The 20607-nt window shown below is 52.1% G+C and overlaps 1 protein-coding gene across 1 annotated transcript in view; it reads right to left on the minus strand.

The window, feature by feature from the left end:
* The window catches only part of DICER1 (dicer 1, ribonuclease III), a 521797-nt gene that overhangs the window by 180413 nt on the left and 320777 nt on the right, over positions 1-20607 (minus strand). The window contains exon 15 of the mRNA XM_086937733.1: positions 15760-15899. Within this exon, the coding sequence (XP_086793859.1) occupies positions 15760-15899 (140 nt within the window). The remainder of the gene's footprint in view (positions 1-15759; positions 15900-20607) is intronic.

Genomic DNA, 20607 nt, shown 5'->3' on the forward strand with positions numbered 1-20607 from the left:
ATATCAGTATCTTTGCGCCCAGTCCGGAGCCACAAGGATGACTTGGGCCCGGTCGAGCTTGATTTTCTTCAGCACTCTGGGCAGAAGTGGTATAGGCGGACCGCAACTCCACTCGCGAAGCAAAGCGTCCCCGAGCGAGTGCCGCCTTGGAAATTCCAACGTGCAGAACTGATGACATTGCGGGTTCTCTTTGGTGGCAAACAGATCTAACCAAGGCTCTCCCCACTGCAGAAAGAGGCCTTGCACCAGGTTAGAGTTCAGACGCCATTCGTGATCCATCATGCACCTTCGGCTGAGCTCGCCCGCCCTGGCATTCAGAGAACCTGCCAGGTGTTGAACCACCAGGGTCATGCCCTGATGTTCCAGCCACTGCCAGTGGCACAGAGCCTCCTGGCATAGGGTTCACGACCCCACCCCGCCCTGTTTGTTGCAGTACCGCATGGCGGTGGTGTTGTCCGTGAACACCTGCACTACACTCCCGCGGACTGAGGGGAGGAATGTCTTCAGTGCTAGACTAATCGCCCGCAGCTCCAGAAGGTTGATATGGAGCCGGGCAGAGGCCTCTGATCTCCGCCTTTCCCATGTGGCCTCCCCAGCCCTGGAGGGACGCGTCCGTCACAACTACGTCCTCCAGTTGGGTAAGGGATAGGGATCTGCCGCTGACCCAATCGTGGTTCGTGAGCCACCAGTGAGCCACCACTGCAGCTGTCTTGCAGTGCCCTCCGAGATCATGACATGGTTGGACAGGTTGCCCTGATGCTGGGCCCACTGAAACTTCAGGTCCCACTGCACAGCTCGCATCCGCCACCTGGCCTGATGCACACCAGAAGGATGCAGGAGGCCATCAGCTCTAGGAACCGCAGCGTCAACCTGACCGAGACCCGGGATAAAGCCTGAAAGATTGGAATCAAAGCCTGAATATCCCGGACCCGCTGTTCGGGAGGATAAACCCGAAACTGCGCAGAGTCGAGGACAGCTCCGATGAAGAGGAGCTTTGAGAGGGGCACAGGTGTGACTTCGGCACGTTGATGGAGAACCCCAATGAGTGCAGGAGATCGGCCGTAGTCTGGAGGTGGGAGACGACTGTCTGGGGCGAGCCCGCCTTCAACAACCAATCGTCGAGATTGGGGAAGACCGAAACCCCGGGTCTGCGCAGATGAGCTGCAACCACCGCCATCACTTTGGGGAACACCCGAGGGGCACTGGTGAGGCCCAAGGGGAGAACGGTAAACTGAAAGTGCTCGTGGCCTACCGTGAACGGTAGGTAGCGCCGGTGGGCTGGCAGGACTGGGATATGGAAATAAGTGTCCTGCAAGTCCAACGTTACCATCCAGTCTTCTGGATCCAGGGCAGCTAAGACCTGAGCCAATGTCAGCATCTTGAACTTCTCTTTCCGGAGGAAGCCGTTGACGTTCCGTAGGTCCAAGATAGGGTGCAGGCCCCCTTTGCCCTTCTTGGGTACCAGAAAGTAGTGGGAGTAATACCCACACCCTACTTCTGGCCCAGGAACGCGCTCGATGGCCCCCTTGGCCAAGAGGGCCGTAACTTCCTCTTGCAGAAGCTGCAAGTGATCCCCCGACATGCGGTGGTATTGCGGTGGCATGGCTGGAGGGGTCGTCTCGAAGGGGAGGGAGTAGCCCCTTCGGACGATTTGCAGCACCCACATGTCCGACGTGACAGTGCACCAGTGGAAGTGGTGATGGCGAACACTGGCATCACATGGGCCTGAAAGCACGGACTAGGAGGCTTTTGAGGCGGATGCTGCAGGGGAAGGTGTGGACTGGCCTCGCCGTAGTCCCCAACCGCCGCAACGGCGGTTTCCACGACCGCCAACGTGCTGTGTATTAGTCTGCAGTACGTGGCTGGCAGCACGTGTGGGAGCGCCCCTTTGGCCACCAAAGGAGCGAAAGGCACCAGTTTGCTGGCGTGGGGCCGAGAGGCCCTAGGACTTGGCCGTAGCCCTGGAGTCCCTAAAACGCTCAAGCGCATGGTCTGCCTTATCGCCAAAGAGGCGACGGCCATCAAACGGCATGTCCAGAAGGGTGGCCTGGACATCATCCGAAAAGTTGGCAGTCCTCAACCAGGCGTGGCGTCGAACTGCCACCGTCGTGGTCATCGCTCTGCCCAGTAAATCAGTGGTATCCAGCCCACACCGGATGGAATAGCGTGCCGCATCTCGACCCTCCGCAAGGGCTTGGGCGAGTTTAGTCCGGGCCTCCTCCGGACATTCGGTCCCCCTTAAACTGCATGAAAGGGTCTTGTTTGGAAAGAGCCTGCAATTCACTGACCCTCCTTGCCGATGTAAGTGCAAGTAGAAGGGCTGTCTTCCATGAAAGATATTTGATATCCGCCCTATAGATGGGTTCAAAAGGGTGTTTCATCAATTGGTTAAGAACCACGTTGAGATGCCATGTCGGGAGGAATTATTCGTGGCCGTGGAAATGATCTGTAAAGTCCCTTGAGGAACTGTTTTATCAGTCTATTGGACCAGAGGTAGGGTCCTTTCAATGTTCTTTTAAATCTTGAAATTGCAGCCAGATGTACTCTAATGGATGCATGGGCCAAGCCCAACTTCGCCAGATGTAGCAGATAGGGTAATATTCGTTCCGGAGAGGTGCGGAAGGGACGTAGACCGTTGTCCGCACACCATACACAAAAACGTTTCCACTTCAAGGAATAGGTCTTGTTAGTACTGTCCGCTCTTGCTTTGGCAAGGATGTCTTTACACTCCTGCGGAATGCTCTGTTTACTGAACTCTCGGTACTCAGGAGCCAAGCCGATAACCTGAGAGATTTCAGATCCGGATGTTGAACATGCGTGTTGCTCATCGTGAGCAGAGATGGATGTTGAAGCAGGTGGATTGGCGATTGCATTGAGAGGCGATGAAGGTCCGTGAACCAGTGCTGTCTAGGCCAGAATGGGGCAATCACAATCGGAGTGCCAGGCTCCGCCTTCATTTTCCTGAGGACCCTGGGGATCATTGGGAATGGCGGAAATGCGTACGCAAATACGTTGCGCCATGCGATGGAAAATGCATTTCCGAGGGACCTTGACTGGGGATGCCAACTTGCGTAGTTTTGACATTTGGCGTTCTCCCTGGTCGCAAACAGGTCGATCTGCGGTGTTCCCCTCACCGAAAAGATGTAAGCTACTATTTCCATGTTGAGTTCCCATTCGTGGGATAGAGACCTCTGCCTGCTCAGTGCATCTGCTATGACATTGTCCTTGCCTGGGACGTACTCCGCTTTTAATGAGATGTTGTGGAGAACAAGCCAATTCCAGATCTTCTGCGATTCGCGAGATAGTGTGAGCGAACGCGTCCCTCCCTGTTTGTTCAAGTAGTGCATCGTCGTGGTGTTGTCGGTTCTGACGAGCACTGGGGAGTTCTTGATACGTGGTATGAAAGCCTGCAGGGCTAGGAAAACCGATCTCAGCTCCTGGAGGTTGATATGAAGCTGTTTTTCCTGGTTCGTCCACTTGCCACTGATCTGTAATTCCTGAAGGACTGCTCCCCAACCCTCCAGAGAAGCATCCGTTGTTATTATGTGCGGAGCTGCAGGGAGCAGAAACGGCAACCCTTGTGAAAGGTTCTTGATCGACCAACACCACTGCAGTGCCTTGGTTATTTGCTGTGTGATCGCAATGCGGTCCTCGAAGGATCCCGAGCATTGAGTCCACTGTCTGGACAGAGCCTCTTGCCGCGGACGTATCCTGAGGCGACAGTGCGGTATAAGCAGGATGCACAAGGACATCATCCCTAAGAGTGATTTGAATGTACGGACTGGTAAAGTCTTCTTTGAGGCCACTGACGCGGCCAGAGAGACAAGCTTGTGTTTCCTCTCCTGAGATGGGAATGCCTTCGCATTTACCTTATCCAACGTCGCCCCGAGAAAGGTAATGACCCAGGAGGGTTGCAAAGTGGACTTCTCGTGGTCGAGTGTAAAACCCAGATGCCTGAAGAGATTCAGACAGGCGTTGGAGGATGCAGTTGCGTCTGTTAGAGATGGTGCCTTTACCAGCCAGTCCTCCAAATATGGGAAGACTTGGTGTCCATGCTGTCTGAGGAAAGATGCAACCGGGGAGAGGCATTTGGTGAAAATCCTGGGCGCAGACTTGAGGCCAAACGGTAGGACACAGAATTGGTAGTGTTGACCTGCCACTGCAAATCTGAGGAATTTCCTGTGCCGGTTGTGGATAGGGATGTGAAAGTGCGCGTCTTGAAGATCTAACGAGGTCATGAAATCCCCTTCCTCCAGGAGTCCCAAGATCTCGTGTATCGTCACCATGCGAAACGATTGATTCTTCAAAAATGCGTTGAGTGCCCTGAGATCCAATATGGGCCTCCATTTCTTCTCCTTTTTTTGGATCAGGAAGAAGCAGGAGTAAAATCCCTTCCCTCTGTGAGCCGATGGTACACGCTCTATTGCTCCTTTTTTTTAACATAAGAGGAGATTTCTTGAAGGAGCAATGGCATGTTGTTGTGGTGCATTATACGAGGAGGGGTTGTCGGGGAATTGTTTTGAATTCTATGGGGTGTCCAAATTGTATCAATTGCAGCACCCATCTGTCGGTTGTAATTGTTTTCCAATTGTGGAGGTAGTTGGTTAGATTTCCTCCAATTTTGAAAGAATGAGATGGTGGAGGGACTGGCTGCTGGAAGAAGTCATTGGCGTCCGTCAATGGTTTTCTTTTAATTCTTCCCTCTATAGTTGGATTTTCCATAAGAGGTCTGCCGACCTTGCCGTTGCTGTTGTGACTGGAATTGTGACCGGCCTTGATTATATGAATAGGAGGACCTGTTTTGATAGTTTCCTCTGTAAGAGGATTGACCTCTGCGCCTGTCCCCTCGAAAGGATTGATTTCTGAATTTAAGTGTGCCCAGTGCTCTTGCCGTATCCGTATCCTTTGTTATCGCTTGCAGGGCCTCATCAATTTTCTCCCCAAATAGGTGTTGTCCGTCGTAAGGCATGTTGAGAACCTTAGCCTGTACCTCCTGCCTAAATGAGGTAGCTTTGAGCCACCCCTGCCTCCGCAATGCTGCTGCCCCAGCCAGCTGCCTAAAACCAGTCATTGCTATATCCATAGCACAGTCAATCAGTTCAGAAGCCGATGTTTGTCCCTCTTTGAGTAGGGATTGAACCTCTTCCTTAGTGTCGTCTGGTAGCTCGGAGAGATACGGAGCAATGTCAGCCCACAACTGCCTGTTATATCTTCCTAACAGCGCAATTGAGTTTGCCACTTTCACGGTCATGGCTGAGGTGGTAGAGAACCGTTTACCAATGCTGTCCAGTTTCCTACCATCCTTATCTGGTGGAGCGGTCACCAGCGAGGATGGGTTCCTAGCATTTTCTGTGCCGCCTGAGTGACCACCGAATCAGACTTGGGTTGACCTGTAAGGCAAGCTGGTGCCGTTGATGGGGCTTTGTACTTCTTATCCAGTCTCTGCACCACTACCGATACTGAGGCTGGTGTTTGCATTATTTGCAGACCCTGCTCCCATATGTGCTCAATAATGGGAATGGACCTGGTTGTCTTCTTAATCGGGTCCTTAAAATCATAAAGAAAACAGTCAGTTTTCTGCGATTCCATAGTCATATGGAACCTTTTAGCCGCTATTTCTACTAGATTGTGGAACCCTCCTATGTCTGCAGGAGGTGAGTCTGAGCTTGTAGGTTCAGGCGAGGCTGGGGAAGAAGCTATATAGTCCACATCGTCCCCATGATCAGATTGGACTTCCCCCCTCTTCTTGTTCCACCTCCTCATCGTCAGATGACGGAAGATCTTGTACTGGTTCCCTTTCCTGATGGGACACCAAGAGTGATGGTCTAGCACGTGGAGACGTCGTCACCCTAGTCGTTGATGGGACCGGTCCCGCTGCCTCCGGGGTGGAAGAGTCTGGAAACCTTTGTTTGTAGTCCTGGATCAAAAACCTTAAGTCCGATACTATGGACGCTGGTAGACATACCAACATACCATTGGTGTGATTTGTGTCTGGACCTGTGATTGAACAGAATGTTCTTAATAAATTCCATGTCGTCGACCTCATCGTCAGTGCTTTGGCACTTTACCACCATGTGAGATGGACTCGTAGCCTGCATGTCCTGTTCCTCATCTGAGTCTTCATCCTGTAGAAGACGAGATGGTGGCAATTTTTGCACCCTACTCGGGGACGTTAAGTCCGGTGTAAGCGCCTTCTTTATAGTCTTTACTCTTTGAGAGGATTGCTATAGACCATCCTCATCTGTTAAAACTGGAACCGACGACGGTAAGGTCGTCGACGGCAAAGAAACCACACTTCCCGTCGGAGGAATCCACTCCGACTGCTTCCACTGTATTGTCGACTAGGTCGTTGGTGTCCTAGTCGACGATAACTGCACCGATGTAACTTTCGTCGACGGTGTCTTCTTCGTCGTCGATGTCGTCGTCGACGGCACACCCTTCGACGAGAGGATCCTCGTCGACGGCAAAGGCGTCGACGTCCTTGGCTTCGTCGTCGACACTGACGTCGACGAAGACGTCGTCAACGAGATCTTAAGCGTCGACGACTGGTTTTTATGAGGATAATCGACGACACAGTCTTACCCGCCGACGGAGTAGTCTTCGTCGACGATGAATACGCCGACGACACCGTCGTCGTTGACACCGTCGAAGTGGAAACATGGACAGGAGACAGAGTCTTTTTATGCGCTGACGATAGCGTCGACAATGTCATCGTCGACGACGGCGCTGGCTTCCTGGAGGCAGTAGCTTCCTTGTCAGACGCTGAAGATTTAGCCTCTGAAGACTTTTTAGCAGTCTTTTTAGGAGGAGCATCTGTAGGGCTAGGGGAAGTAACCCTTGGCCTCTTCAAGGATAATTTAGAGGAAACAGAAGCAATCTCACCGTCCTCTAAAGAATCAAAGTTGTTTCTGGTCTTAAGCTTGTTCAGCCAGCTTAAAAGTTGTCCTTCTCTGTCCTTAAGCGTTTTTGTAGAGAATGTTCTACACATTTTGCATTCCTTTGGCGAATGGTCCGGATACAGACAGTAAAGACATGTCTTGTACTGGTCTTTAATATGTAATCTCTTCTTATTACAAGAAGCACAAGCTCTGAAGAGACCCCTCTTCTGTGGGTCAGCCATAGTCAGATTTTGCTGAAAGTAATTCAACATAGTGAAGAAAGAAGCTTAAAACAAGCAAACCGGAGGAGAACTCAGGTGGAGACTCTCTAGCACAACGTGCGGTAGAAAATCTGAGAGACTGAGGCTCCTGACAGGAAGGTTCTAGAGGGAGGTGTTATCGGATTGGCTCTCTTCTAGAGTTTGGTCCTTTTTACAAAAGGACAGATAGGCTACTAAGGTGGGACCCTTAGGCCTACTTCTCTCTATGTATGTCTATAGGACATTACTTTTCTATATACCGGAGACTCCCATCTCGACGACGGGGAGTGATTCAGGCATGTGAATCTATGAAGACACCCCTAATACTGGATAACCGGTATATTTTTGTTCAGCAGTACCCCTGCGGATCTGTAGGTGGGTTTGGTAGACTCTGCGTCCGTCGTTAGAGTTGTGGTCGCTGGAATGATGTCGCAGTGCATACTTAGATGCCATCCCTGCGCTTTAACTTTAATTCTGACATGACTTTCCATGCCAGAAGCACAGAGCCAGTAAAGACACTGACCACTGGTGTGTCATACTAGGGCCCTGCAAGGAAGTCCCTATCCCTAGGGATCAGTTCGCAGAGAGGCGAGGATGGGTGGGCAGTAAGGAATCTATAACTAATATATGTCTCTTACAGATACTTTGTTACCAAAGATAAGTAACTTGTTCATCTAAAAGAGACTATTAGTTATAGATTCCTTACCTTAGAATAGATACCTCAGCAATACCAACCCCGGAGGAGGGACTGCAAACCAAGTTCACACTAGAAGGTCCTCGATGACAGAACGGGCAAAGTAGCCAGCCCCCCGGACTGGACTATCCAGGCAGCAATGTCTGGTAAAAGTGAGCATAGAAGACCACTTAGCTTCCTGGTAGATGTCAGTGAGTGGGACTCCACATATCTGAAAGAGACACGTTAGTGATAGATTCCTTACCTTAGAATATCCCCAGGCGTCAGACTGGATCCGGAAACTTTTGCGTAGCAATACCCCTGCGCGCCGGTAGGCGTCATCTGCGGCTCCGCGTCCGTCGTCGGCGTCGTGAGCGCCGGGATGACGTCGGAGTACTTAGACGGCGCCCATGCGCGCTGACGTCAGTTCTTCTTTTTTCCGCGCCAGCTAGCGCAGATCCGGAAGAAGCTCTACCCCCAGTCACTTTTTGACTGAAAAATGTTGATCCTTTTTGATCTTCTCTTAGTCGACTGTCTCGACTATCGGTGCCAGGGATGCCCGGGTTCAAACCATGTTCGAAGTGCGGCCGACTCATGTCGGTCACGGACCCCCATCGCCGGTGCCTGAAGTGCTTAGGCCTCGACCACGACGATCGAACCTGCGCCGACTGCCGGGCCCTGACGTCGAAGGCTAGGCGGGAGCGGTCCCGCAAGCGTCTCGAGCTGAGGCACTCGGCCCAGCGCCGCTCCAGGTCCCGGTCCCACGGGAGGTCGCGAGGTCAGAGTCATCGACGTTCCGGGAGTGACCAGCGATCGTCTGGTTCCAAGCCCTCAGGTAAGAGGCATGAGAGGTCAGAGCGACACCATCGGTCCTCCGACCCGCCCCGAGGCTCGCTCGATGCGGCCGGGGACTCGGGCGACACCGCCCACGCGGCTCCGCGGGAGTCGCAAGCGTCGCCGCCTGCCCCACACCTTCGGGTCCCTGGGCACGGCGCGTCGCAGGAGGAGGTCGAGAGATACCTCATGGCCATGAGGGCCCTCCCTCCTCAGTCGGTTCCTGTGGCGCCTTCGGGCCGATCGGCTCCGTCTGGAGGTCCTTCCGGGTCGGGCGCTTCGGCCCCGACGACGTCGGGTGCTTCGGCCCCGGCGCCGCTGGCGACTTCGGTCCCGGCGCCGCGCGACCTCGCTGGATCCGGCTCCGGATCCGGGACCTCGCCGGTCGACCTTACGACCTCACCGGCGCCGTCCCTTCAGGTGTCGTCCCCGGCAGCCGATGTGGTTGCCGCCCCCAATGTTTCCTACGGTCCTACTCAGGAGTCGGAAGGGCGCCGCTGGGCGCCGATTCCGACGGCCTTTGGAGAATTCTATCTCCACGAGGAGGCCCTGGCTGTTGATCCTGGTCTCCAGGAGCCAGGTGACGAGGAGCAGTGGGAGGGGTCCGAGGACCCTCTGGCACGTGATTGCCAGTCAAACCAGGACTGGACATATGAGCTTGGGGAGGCCAGTGGTATTGACACCTCGCCAGACACTGGATTTACGTCGCCCCCGACTGTGGCTTCGGAGGCGGGTTCTGCTTACAGCGTAGTGTTGACGAAGGCAGCTAAGGCCCTGAGCCTTCAGCTCCCCGTCGCGGCCGTGAGGACTAATCTCCTCACCGAGGTCCTCAAACCGCAGTCCGGCGCCGCGGAGCCCCTCCTGCCGTTCAATGAGGCCTTGTGTGACGTTCTTCTGGGCACTTGGTCCAAGCCCGCCACAGGCCCCCCTGTGGACAGGAACGTGGCCAGACGCTACCGCCCGGCACCGGGCGACCCATGCTTTTTGTCCACCCATCCCACCCCCGAGAGCCTGGTCATCCAGGCCTCTAACTCCCAAACCGCATTCCCGTCGGCCCCGCCCGACAGGGAATCCAAGAGATATGAACAGTTCGGGAAGAAGGTCTTCTCGTCTGTGAGCCTAGGGCTACGGTCTGTGAACACCAACTGTCTCTTGGGCCGCTACACCCACACTCTGTGGGACACGGTTGCGGAGGTGCTGCCACAATGCCCTGAGGAGGTCAGGGCTAAACTCAGCCAAACCCTTGCGGACGGCCGAGATGCGGCACGCTTTTCTATCCGGTGTGGGCTGGATACCACGGACTCACTGGGCAGGGCGATGGCAACGACGGTGGCGGTTCGACGCCACGCCTGGTTGAGGTCCGCCAACTTCTCGGCCGATGTCCAGGCCACCCTCCTGGACATGCCGTTTGATGGCCGTCGCCTCTTCGGCGACAAGGCAGACCATGCGCTGGAACGTTTCAAGGACTCCAGGGCCACGGCCAAGTCCTTGGGCCTTACGGCCCCGCGCCAGCAATCGGGTGCCTTTCGCTCCTTTCGTGGCCACGGAAGGGGCGCCCCACCACGTACCGTCAGTCACGCGCCGCAGAATGTTCAGCAACGCGGTGGCGGACGTGGGAACCGCCGTGGCGGTGGTCGGGGCCAGCGGCGAGGCCAGTCCACACCTCCCTCAGCAGCCCCTGCCTCAAAACCTTCCTAGTCCGAGTTTTCAGGCCCATGTGACGCCTGTGGGAGGCAGGGTTCGCCATCACCTCTCCCACTGGCATACAGTCACTTCGGACAGGTGGGTGCTGCAAATTGTCCGAAGGGGCTTCTCCCTCCCCTTCGAGTCATCCCCTCCATCCATGCCACCTCAATACCACCGTGTATCGGGGGATCACTTGCAACTTCTGCAAGAGGAGGTTTCGGCCCTCTTGGCCAAGAGGGCCATCGAGCGCGTTCCTGGGCCAGAAGTAGGACGTGGTTGTTACTCCCACTACTTTCTGGTACCCAAGAAGGGCAAAGGGGGCCTACGCCCTATCTTGGATCTGCGGAACGTCAACGGCTTCCTCCGGACGGAGAAGTTCAAGATGCTCACTTTGGCTCAGGTCCTGGCTGCCCTGGACCCAGGAGACTGGATGGTAGCGTTGGACTTGCAGGACGCCTATTTCCACATCCCCGTCCTGCCGGCCCACCGGCGTTACCTACGGTTCATGGTAGGCCAAGAGCACTTTCAGTTTACCGTGCTCCCCTTCGGCCTTGCCAGCGCCCCACGGGTGTTCACGAAGGTGATGGCGGTGGTCGCAGCCCATCTGCGCAGGCAGGGGGTATCAGTCTTCCCCTACCTCGACGACTGGTTGTTGAAGGCGGGCTCGCCCCAGACAGTCGTCAGCCACCTCCAGACTACGGCCGACCTGCACTTGCTGGGGTTCTCCATCAATGTGCCGAAGTCACACCTGTGTCCCTCTCAAAAGCTCCTCTTCATCGGAGCGGTTCTCGACTCGGCGCAGTTTCGGGTTTACCCACCCGAACAGCGGGTTCGGGATATTCAGGCTCTGATTCCTGTCTTCAGGCCGTTATCCCGGGTCTCGGTCAGGTTGACGCTGCGGCTTCTGGGGCCGATGGCCTCCTGCATCCTTCTGGTGCGTCACGCCAGGTGGCGGATGCGGGCTCTGCAGTGGGACCTGAAGTTTCAGTGGGCCCAGCATCAGGGCAACCTGTCCGATCATGTCCTGATCTCAGAGGGCACTGCGAAGCAACTGCAGTGGTGGCTAACGGACCGCGACTGGGTCAGTGGCAGACCCCTCTCCCTACCCCAGCCGGAGCACGTAGTTGTGACGGACGCGTCCCTCCAGGGCTGGGGAGGCCACATGGGAGAGGCGGAGATCAGAGGCCTCTGGTCTCCGGCGGAGTCCCGGCTCCACATCAACCTTCTGGAGCTGAGGGCGATTCGTCTTGCACTGAAGGCATTCCTCCCCTCTGTCAGGGGGAGCGTAGTGCAAGTGTTCACCGACAACACCACCGCCATGTGGTACTGCAACAAACAGGGCGGTGTGGGGTCGTGGACCCTCTGCCAGGAGGCTCTGCGCCTCTGGCAGTGGCTGGAACATCAGGGCGTGTCCCTGGTGGTTCAACACCTGGCAGGCTCTCTGAATGCCAGGGCGGACGAACTCAGCCGCCGGTGCATGATGGATCACGAATGGCGTCTGAACTCGGACGTGGCGCAAGGTCTCTTTCGACAGTGGGGAGAGCCTTGGTTAGATCTATTCACCACAGAAGAGAACGCGCAATGTCAGCAGTTCTGCGCGTTGGAATTTCCAAGGCGGCACTCGCTCGGAGACGCTTTTCGTCGCGAGTGGAGCTGCGGTCTGTTGTACGCCTTTCCGCCTATACCACTTCTGCCCAGAGTGCTGAAGAAGATCAGGCGCGACCGGGCCCAGGTCGTCCTTGTGGCTCCGGACTGGGCACGAAGATACTGGTATCCCGAGCTACTCAGCATGTCAGTCGATCCCCCGATTCGTCTGCCTCTTCGGGAGGACCTTCTGTCGCAGCAGCAGGGGACGGTCCTGCACCCGAACCTGTCCAGTCTCCACCTACAAGCTTGGAGATTGAGCGGCGGCAGTTGAGGCCATTTGACTTGCCTCCCGAAGTCTGTGATATCATTCTGGCAGCCAGGCGTCCCTCCACAAAGTCGGTATACGCCTGCCGGTGGAACAGATTTGTGGCATGGTGCACAGCAAAGGCTGTGGATCCTCTCTCTGCACCCCTTTCGGAAGTGCTGCTCTTTCTTCTTTCCCTTGCCCAGCAGGGCTCTGCTCTGGGCACTCTTAAAGGGTACCTTTCTGCTCTATCAGCCTTCTTGAGGCTACCAGATCAGCCTTCTTTATTCAAGTCCCCTATTGTGAGTAGATTTCTGAAGGGCATCACGCACATGTTCCCTCCTGTTCCCTTCGTGATGCCCCAGTGGGACTTGAATCTGGTTCTCACCTATCTGATGTGTGCTCCCTTTGAGCCGCTTCATAACTGCCCTCTTCGTCTCCTTACTCTAAAGACGGCCTTCCTGGTTGCCATCACCTCTGCCAGGAGGGTGAGTGAGCTCCAGGCTCTTTCTTCTTCTCCACCTTTCCTGTCTGTTCATCCTGATAAGGTGGTGTTACGTACACGACCTTCCTTTCTGCCCAAGGTTGTCACGGCCTTCCACATCGGGCAGTCCATCACTTTGCCCACCTTCTTTCCGCCTCCGCATCCCTCGAAAGAGGAGGAGAGGCTCCACCGTCTGGATCCAAAACGTGCGCTCTCCTACTACCTAGATCGCACACGCCAATTCCGGGTGGATGACCAACTCTTCGTTGGTTACGTGGGCGCGAAGAAGGGAAAGGCTGTGCACAAGAGGACCATCTCTAGGTGGATCATCTTGTGTATCCAAGCATGTTACTCCATGGCGAGGAAGGAGCCCCCAGCTGGATTGCGGGCTCACTCCACTCGGGCCACGGCAACGACAACTGCCCTGGGCCGCGGTGTCCCCCTGCAGGACATTTGCCAGGCAGCTACGTGGGCCTCGCTGCACACGTTCGCAAGACACTACTGCCTGGACAGTCAAGTCCGGAGGGATGGCTTCTTTGGCCGTTCCGTCCTCCAGGACTTTCTGGTGTGATATTGGTTCGCAGACCCACCACCGGGGTGGGTATTGCTGGGGTATCTATTCTAAGGTAAGGAATCTATCACTAACGTGTCTCTTTCAGATGCACAAGTTACTACTTGTGTAACGATATATCTGTAAGAGACATTAGTTAGTGATAGATTCCTTACCGACCCACCCATCCTCCCCGTTCTGCGAACCGATATCTAGGGTTAAGGTCATCCCCTTTCAGGGCCCTAGTTTCATGGCACCAGTGTTAGTTCTATCATGGCTCTGCGTATCTGGCGCGGAAAAGCTGTGTTATCAGAACAGACGTCAGCGCGCATGGGCGCCGTCTAAGTACTCCGACGACGTCATCCCGGCGCTCACGACGCCGACGACGGACGCGGAGCCGCAGACGACGCCTACCGGCGCGCAGGGGTATTGCTACGCAAAAGTTTCCGGATCCAGTCTGACGCCTGGGGATATTCTAAGGTAAGGAATCTATCACTAACTAATGTCTCTTACAGATATATCGTTACACAAGTAGTAACTTGTGCGACAAAGCAGTAGTTACTGCCTTAACTCTAGTTGAATGCGCTCGCACACTGGAGGTTCCTTTTTAGCTAAAGCGTAACAAATCTTGATACAAAGGATGACCCATTGAGAGATGGTATGCTTTTGCCCCTCCCAACTTTTCTTGGCACCCACACAGACAATGAAGAGTTGGTCGTCCACCTGGAAATCTTTTGTGTGGTCAAGGTAGAAAGACAGCACCCATTTCAGGTCCAGACGATGGAGTCTCTCCTCATCCCTGGAAGGGTGTGGAGGTGGGAAAAAGGTGGGCAGAGTATTAGTCCATCCAATGTGAAAAGCAGTGACAAATTCCGGCAGAAACAAGGGTCTTGTTCTAAGCACCACTTTGTCCAGATGGACCGAGAAGAAAGGGGGCTTAGAATAAAGAGTCAAAAGCTCACTCCCTCTGCGAGCAGAGGTGATGGTAACAAGAAAGGCAGTCTTAATAGTGAGAAGCCTAAGAGGACAGTTGTGAAGAGGCTCGAAGGGAGCACACATAAGGTAAGTCAATACAATGTTTAAGTCCCACTGAGGCATTATGAAAGGAGATGGAGGAAAGAGATGAATAATGCCTTTCAAGAACCTACATACAATAGGGGATGTTAACAAAGAGGGCTGAACTGGTAGCCGGAGAAAACCAGAAATGGCTGCCAGGTGGACTTTAAGAGTGCCAAGAGCAGAGGCCTGCTGGCCAAAGAAAGAAGGAACAAAAGAACCTCAGAAAGAAGGGCAGAAAGGGGATCTACAGCCTTTGCTGTGCACCATGCCACAAACTTGTTCCATCGAGAGGGTTATTCCATCTTAGTGGAGGGACGCCTGGCTGCCAAGATGACATTACATACATTCTCTGCCTAGTGGCCTCCCCACCCCAGGAGGGATGCATCGGTTACCACCGTGAGTTCTGGTTGGGGAAAGGAGAGGGATCCACCTCTGACCCAATCCTGGTTCGTTAACCACCAATACAGTTGTTGCGCAGTTCCCTCAGAGATCTGGACATAGTCGGAAAGATTCCCCTGATGCTGCGCCCACTAGAACTTCAGGCCAACCTGCAGAGCCTGCATATGAAATCTGGCATGATCCACCAGCAGGATTCTTTAGGTCTTGATGAGTGTCCTAGTCTTAGCATCAATAAGACTGAGCTTTTAAGAGAAAGAAGGAACGTTTTTAACTTGGTCTCCGAAGAGCTGCATACTGAATTATTTTCCGCCTTGGACCAGCACTCAAGGATAAAACTTTTTCTTTTGCAGTAAGAGTCCTAATTTTGAAAGACAAGCAAGATCTTCTTGAATCTGTTCAGTCATTTCCTTGTAGAGAAGGTATCACAGATTTCAAAGTTTGCAACATCCTAGACATGCACACAAAAATATTTTCATGATATTCCTGCGCCCAAAAATTCTGGCAACATGATCTGGCCTTCAGAGGCTCCGACTTCTTCCAAATAAAACCAGCAAAGCAACTTTGAGCTAAAAAAGTATGTCAGGTATACGTCTCAATTTCAGCTGGGCAGAAAAATAAATGATGCTGCTAATGAGCTAAGCTGCCCAAGGATGGATTTACTGCATAATATATTTGTTTTGTTAACAGGGGCTAATTGTGAGAAATCCTTTTCAACAGCAGGCAAATATTAACCTATATTGACATGCATGGGTGAAACAGAAGCAACTGACTAGGCAGTAAACTTCTACAAGCAGTGGCTGTGAGCCAAATGAAAGGTCAGAACATGAGCAGCTATATGGTTTATGGCTGATCTAAACAGAGACAAGACAATAAAGGAATTCTCCATCTGAAAATGGGAATATTCTAAAAAGAGATTACATTAATGACCCATTACCTATGAGACAAGCGGTTTTCACATTTTTACATTATTAAAATCCTTAATTTATGTTTGCAAATCAATCAGATAAACATTAGAAAATAATTGTTTGCTTAGGATAATACTAACTGCTTTTGGATAGCATTGCCTTCGTTTTGTAGAACCTGGCCTCCCTGGAACGCTGGTTTCTTCCTCGTCGTGTAAATCCAGCTCCTCTTCATATTTCACAGTTTCTTTGCCAACTGGCATCAAATGATCATCCAATTCACCTATAACAAATATGATCATAAACTCAACTGAAAATGATTTACAGCAAAATTAGCTCTTAGGTCTTTCCCTTGCAGATGGTAAATACATTTAGCAGTACTCTAGAACACTGCTTTACTATTTGCCAAGTTGTACTTAGCCAATGCTTTATGGTGCAGAACTCCAACAAATTCATGCTGTGCCTCAGGCTCATAGTTACTGAATTTAGGAAAGTGCCCCTTTTTGATAGGTCACCGCCATTTTACCTGGTATTTGATGTGAGTTTGACTGGAAGTGCACTGTGTTCCTGCTAACCAGGTCACCAGTGCTAGATCTCTTTCCCAAAACTGTCCAATTGTACCCCAATTGGCAATACCTTTAGCACCCTCTGTAAGTCCCTCGTAAACGGTACCTCTTGTACCTAGAGCCTGAAAGACTGAAGAGGGTCCCTAAGGGACCCCCCACCCAAGTCATGCAGAAAGCCATTGCAGGCTGGGCGTCTCGGTATAGACAAAAGTGAAAACAAGACATGGCACACAGCCTGTGTGCCATGCCAGCAGACACTGCATGCAGTATAGGTAAGTCACCCCTACAGCACGCCTTACAACGCCTAAGGCAGTGTGGACTATACTACATGTGTGAGCTTAACTGCATGAGCAGTTATATGCCCCTGAGCTGGTCAGTTCCATTACTGTCAGTACAAGTGATAAGGGAAGCCATTTTAAAAAAGCGCTGGACACTGGTAAAAAAATACACCAGCATTTGCAATGCAATAGGTCTCGCATTTGCAAGAATTTAAGCTATTGGCATTATAAACGGCAAAGCCTTTTATTGATTGTTTTTGAAAAGCAACAAGCCTTTGACCTCCAATTTCCTCTGCCTGTTTATCATGCACACCCTGCTGGAAGCATACTTTTTTCTGGTCTGGGCGGAGCATTGGAGGTCATCATCAGAGATTCTGAGTCTCCTAACCGCATTGAAAGCCTGTCTTGAGTCCGGCACACGGGGTGAAGCCACAGTGCCAGTGGAGCTCTGTAAACCACCTCACTGGACTGCACAGAAACCATCTTTCTTCCTGCAGAGAGCTGACAGAAGGCATATGCCCCAAGCACCCCACCTGTGGCATGAAGTCTGTACCCCGTGACTTCCCACTACTGCTGCTGTGCCCTCTCCTGCCTCACCATCCACTTACCTTACAACACCCCCCTGTTTCCCCACACTTCTCTTTGAGCCCCGTGTCTCACTAGTCGTTAACCATTTGCTCATATTCCTCCAGCCCATCGTGCCCATGTGCCACCTGCCTGCGCCTCTACCCCTGTGATGGCCTGCTCATTCTCCTGTGCAACCCATGCTACGCTGATCTTCGACTCTCACATGTAACTCCAGTCACCAATTCTTCTCTGCTACCTGCGCCTTCCGTGCCCTCTCCACTGCATCTTGAGCTTCTGTGCCCCCCATGCTCACTGAATTCCCATGGCCCCAAGTGGCTTCAGTGATCCCTGCATTCCTTATACCACTTTGTGCATCTCATTGTAAACTCCTAACTCTGATGCTAGACTGAGGTAGTCCATATACAGTCTGTAGCACCAACTTCACCCACTTTCTGGGATCTTCAAGGAAAGAGAAGCAAAGGCGCATGGTTTTGAGGCGAATTGTTCTGGTCCAAATTTGACCTGGCAGCCAAGACATCGGATTAATGATGCAAAACTGACAGGTGTTCGAGATTTCGGAGTGCTGGAGCAAATGTCTGCATGTCTTAAGGATTATTTCGTAATAGTGTGAATTCAAACAGCATTTATTTTTTGGGAGGGACTGTGATAATCAGAACATGCAGCAAAGATTACAGAAAGATGAGGTAAATATATTAATTAAGGATTACTGAGGAACTGGGCAAATATGAACATGCACCAAGGATTACTAAGTGATGGGGCAAATTGGAATATGCATTAAGGATTACTAACTGATGGTGCAAGTAATTCTGATTTATGAGTACAAATTATCCTCAATATTTATGAGTAATGATGCAAATCCAGGCACACCTTAAGGATGTCTGACTATTTCTTGAAATACCAGCACACACAGATTATGGCTGAGTGGCAGTGCATATTTGGGTATATACTGGAAACTAGTGAGTGAGGGTGTGAATCTTAACATGCACTAATGGTTGATGTGGAAAATATTAAAAAAAGCACTAGAAACACTAAGTGTTATACTGAACACAAACTAATGATAAGTGATGGCCATGTGCCGAAAGCTTTTAAGTGATAGTGTAAATCAATGCCAGCACTCGAGGTTTCTATGTACATATCTGAACACACACGCAGAAGTGAATGTTAGTGCAAATCTAAGCATGCAGGAAGGTTAACTAGGTGATGGGCTATATTTAAACACACACTGATAACTGCTAAGCAAAGGGCAAATCTAAAAATGAAGTAAGGATAAAAGTGGAAAAAAAATCTACGTATTCTTTTGTAATGTGTGCACTGGCATAATCGTGGTAATTATTGAAATGTTATAAGCACGCTTTGCGCAAGGTTGCCCACACTGAGTGTAACACTTAATGTAGCAAAATGGCGGTACTCCTTTATATATTGTGGACATTCTTTGCACAATTGTGCACATTCATGGTGTAATGCTTGCAATGGCATAATGCACGCAATGGTTGGTGTTATAATATTGTGCTCTGATGTGATGTTAAGTTAAATAAACTAATGTTAAGATGCTATATATTTTTTTGTAACACACATTCCATTGCGGTAGTTATTCATGCACAAAGATATTCACTTTAGGTGTATGGGAGTGAATCCCCCTCATTGTATAGGTACTTTGATATACAGTTCTTACGTTACCCTAAAGGGGCTTCGGCGTGCTGGCAGGAACACTTACTTTAGATAATAAGAGAGTGAATCAAGTCTGATGTTTTATTTGGCTGTATTTCTGGCACGGAGGTTAACGACGTCTTCTGGGCATGGCAGAGAGCAGGGGAATGGGGGGGGGGGGGGAGAGGGGCTATAGACTGGCAGGTAGTGGGTGACTAGGGGCCATTTACCTTGTTCAGCTGCAGTCCCTTGTGTTTATTAACCCTGGATCACTGAACAGAGATCGTTGTATTAATTTTATTGCCGACGATTCCATAATACCGTGCAAGGTGGGTGCAGCCCCGAGGACAAATCTTGCAGTGTCCCACGTTAGAATATATTTCACTATCACAGACTCGTGCTGAGTTTCTGAGAAAAAGATGTGCTCTTACTGTGGACAGGGTCTGAGAGCGCGTGAAGTCAGACACACGGAGCAGTGCCCGCCACCCTCGCACTGTGCCCGATCTCACTGTGTGGGGCCTCTGATGAGCCTTCAGGTGCGAGGCTTTGCTGTACAGCTCGCCGGGGTCCAGGCATTTGTGTTTTTTAGGTCGAGCCTGGATAAGCATCCGAAGGATGCGTCCAGGGCGGAGACTTATAGTTATCTGACTCGGGGGAATGAGGACAAGAAAGTGTTACGGGCTTTTGAAGGCAGATTTGGGTGCGCAAAAGCGCACGTTCCGTCCCGTCCCGCGCAGTGCACATGCGCGCGCATATACACAAACAGACAGACACTCGCTCACACACACCCCCTCTCCCCCCACAGTCACACACACAGACTCCAAGACACACACACGCACGCACTCACACACACACACACACACCCACACACACACCCACACACACACACACACCACACACACACACACACACACACACACACACACACACACACACACACACACACACACACACACACACACACACACACACATACACAGCCCCCCGCCGCCGCACGCGCGCACACACACACACACACACACACATGCCCCCCCTGCCCTTGCAGCTCAGCAACAAGGCGAAGCCCCACTCACCAGCTTCCTTGGTGCGGCGGCCTGTTGTCAGACTCTCCGGGGAGCAGTGAAGTGAAGGCGGCAGCACAGTGACAATCGACCTGTACTATATACTAGCATGCAACTCGAGCCTTAGACAACTACCGTCCTGTATCCTAACGGGTCCCGGCCGCGCCACACGTGGTTGTGATGCCTGGTACGAGCCCAGAAAGGAAAAACCAGAGGGGCTCAGCAGCAGCGCGACAGAGGCCATCGCCACTGACTCCCTCAAAACTAGCCGGTAACGGTATACTATAAACTTAGCGGCAGACTGCACAGCCAATCAGCACTCCGGAAATCGACATGACACACTAGGATTGGTCAGGGTGTTCCCAACCTTCCAATCCTGTTACGTTACACATTGACGGTACCGACTACTCCCAGACGGAAGCCAGGATACGTTGAACAGTCGGATTGGTTATGTTAGACGGAAGTGCTAACATTATGAACGAATGATGACATCCGCTTAAAGATCAGCTGCGGAAGACCGGTGCTCGCCGTAGTGCACGTGGGTATTCTTGTGAGTGCTGCTTGATTCCACAGGAACCAATCCGGAGCTGGGCGGGGTGGCTGGCCTAGTGTGTTACTGACAGAAGTCTTTACATACCACCGGGCCAGTGAAGTTGTTGAAAAATGTTTGAGGGGTTTCTTCCTGTGTCCATTTGATGACTTTCATTCATTTATAGTCATGCAATTTAATTCGTCCCTGTTTTCTGTTAATAAAATATGTCTTGCGATGTCTATTTCGGAAGTCCCCTTTCCATCAGACGACTTGTTGCTTCTGTTGCCCAGTTCACAGCACCACCCGGTGTTAATGGAAG

The sequence above is a fragment of the Lissotriton vulgaris genome, chromosome 9 (assembly GCF_964263255.1).
Source record: "Lissotriton vulgaris chromosome 9, aLisVul1.2, whole genome shotgun sequence".
Classification (NCBI taxonomy): Eukaryota; Metazoa; Chordata; class Amphibia; order Caudata; family Salamandridae; genus Lissotriton; species Lissotriton vulgaris.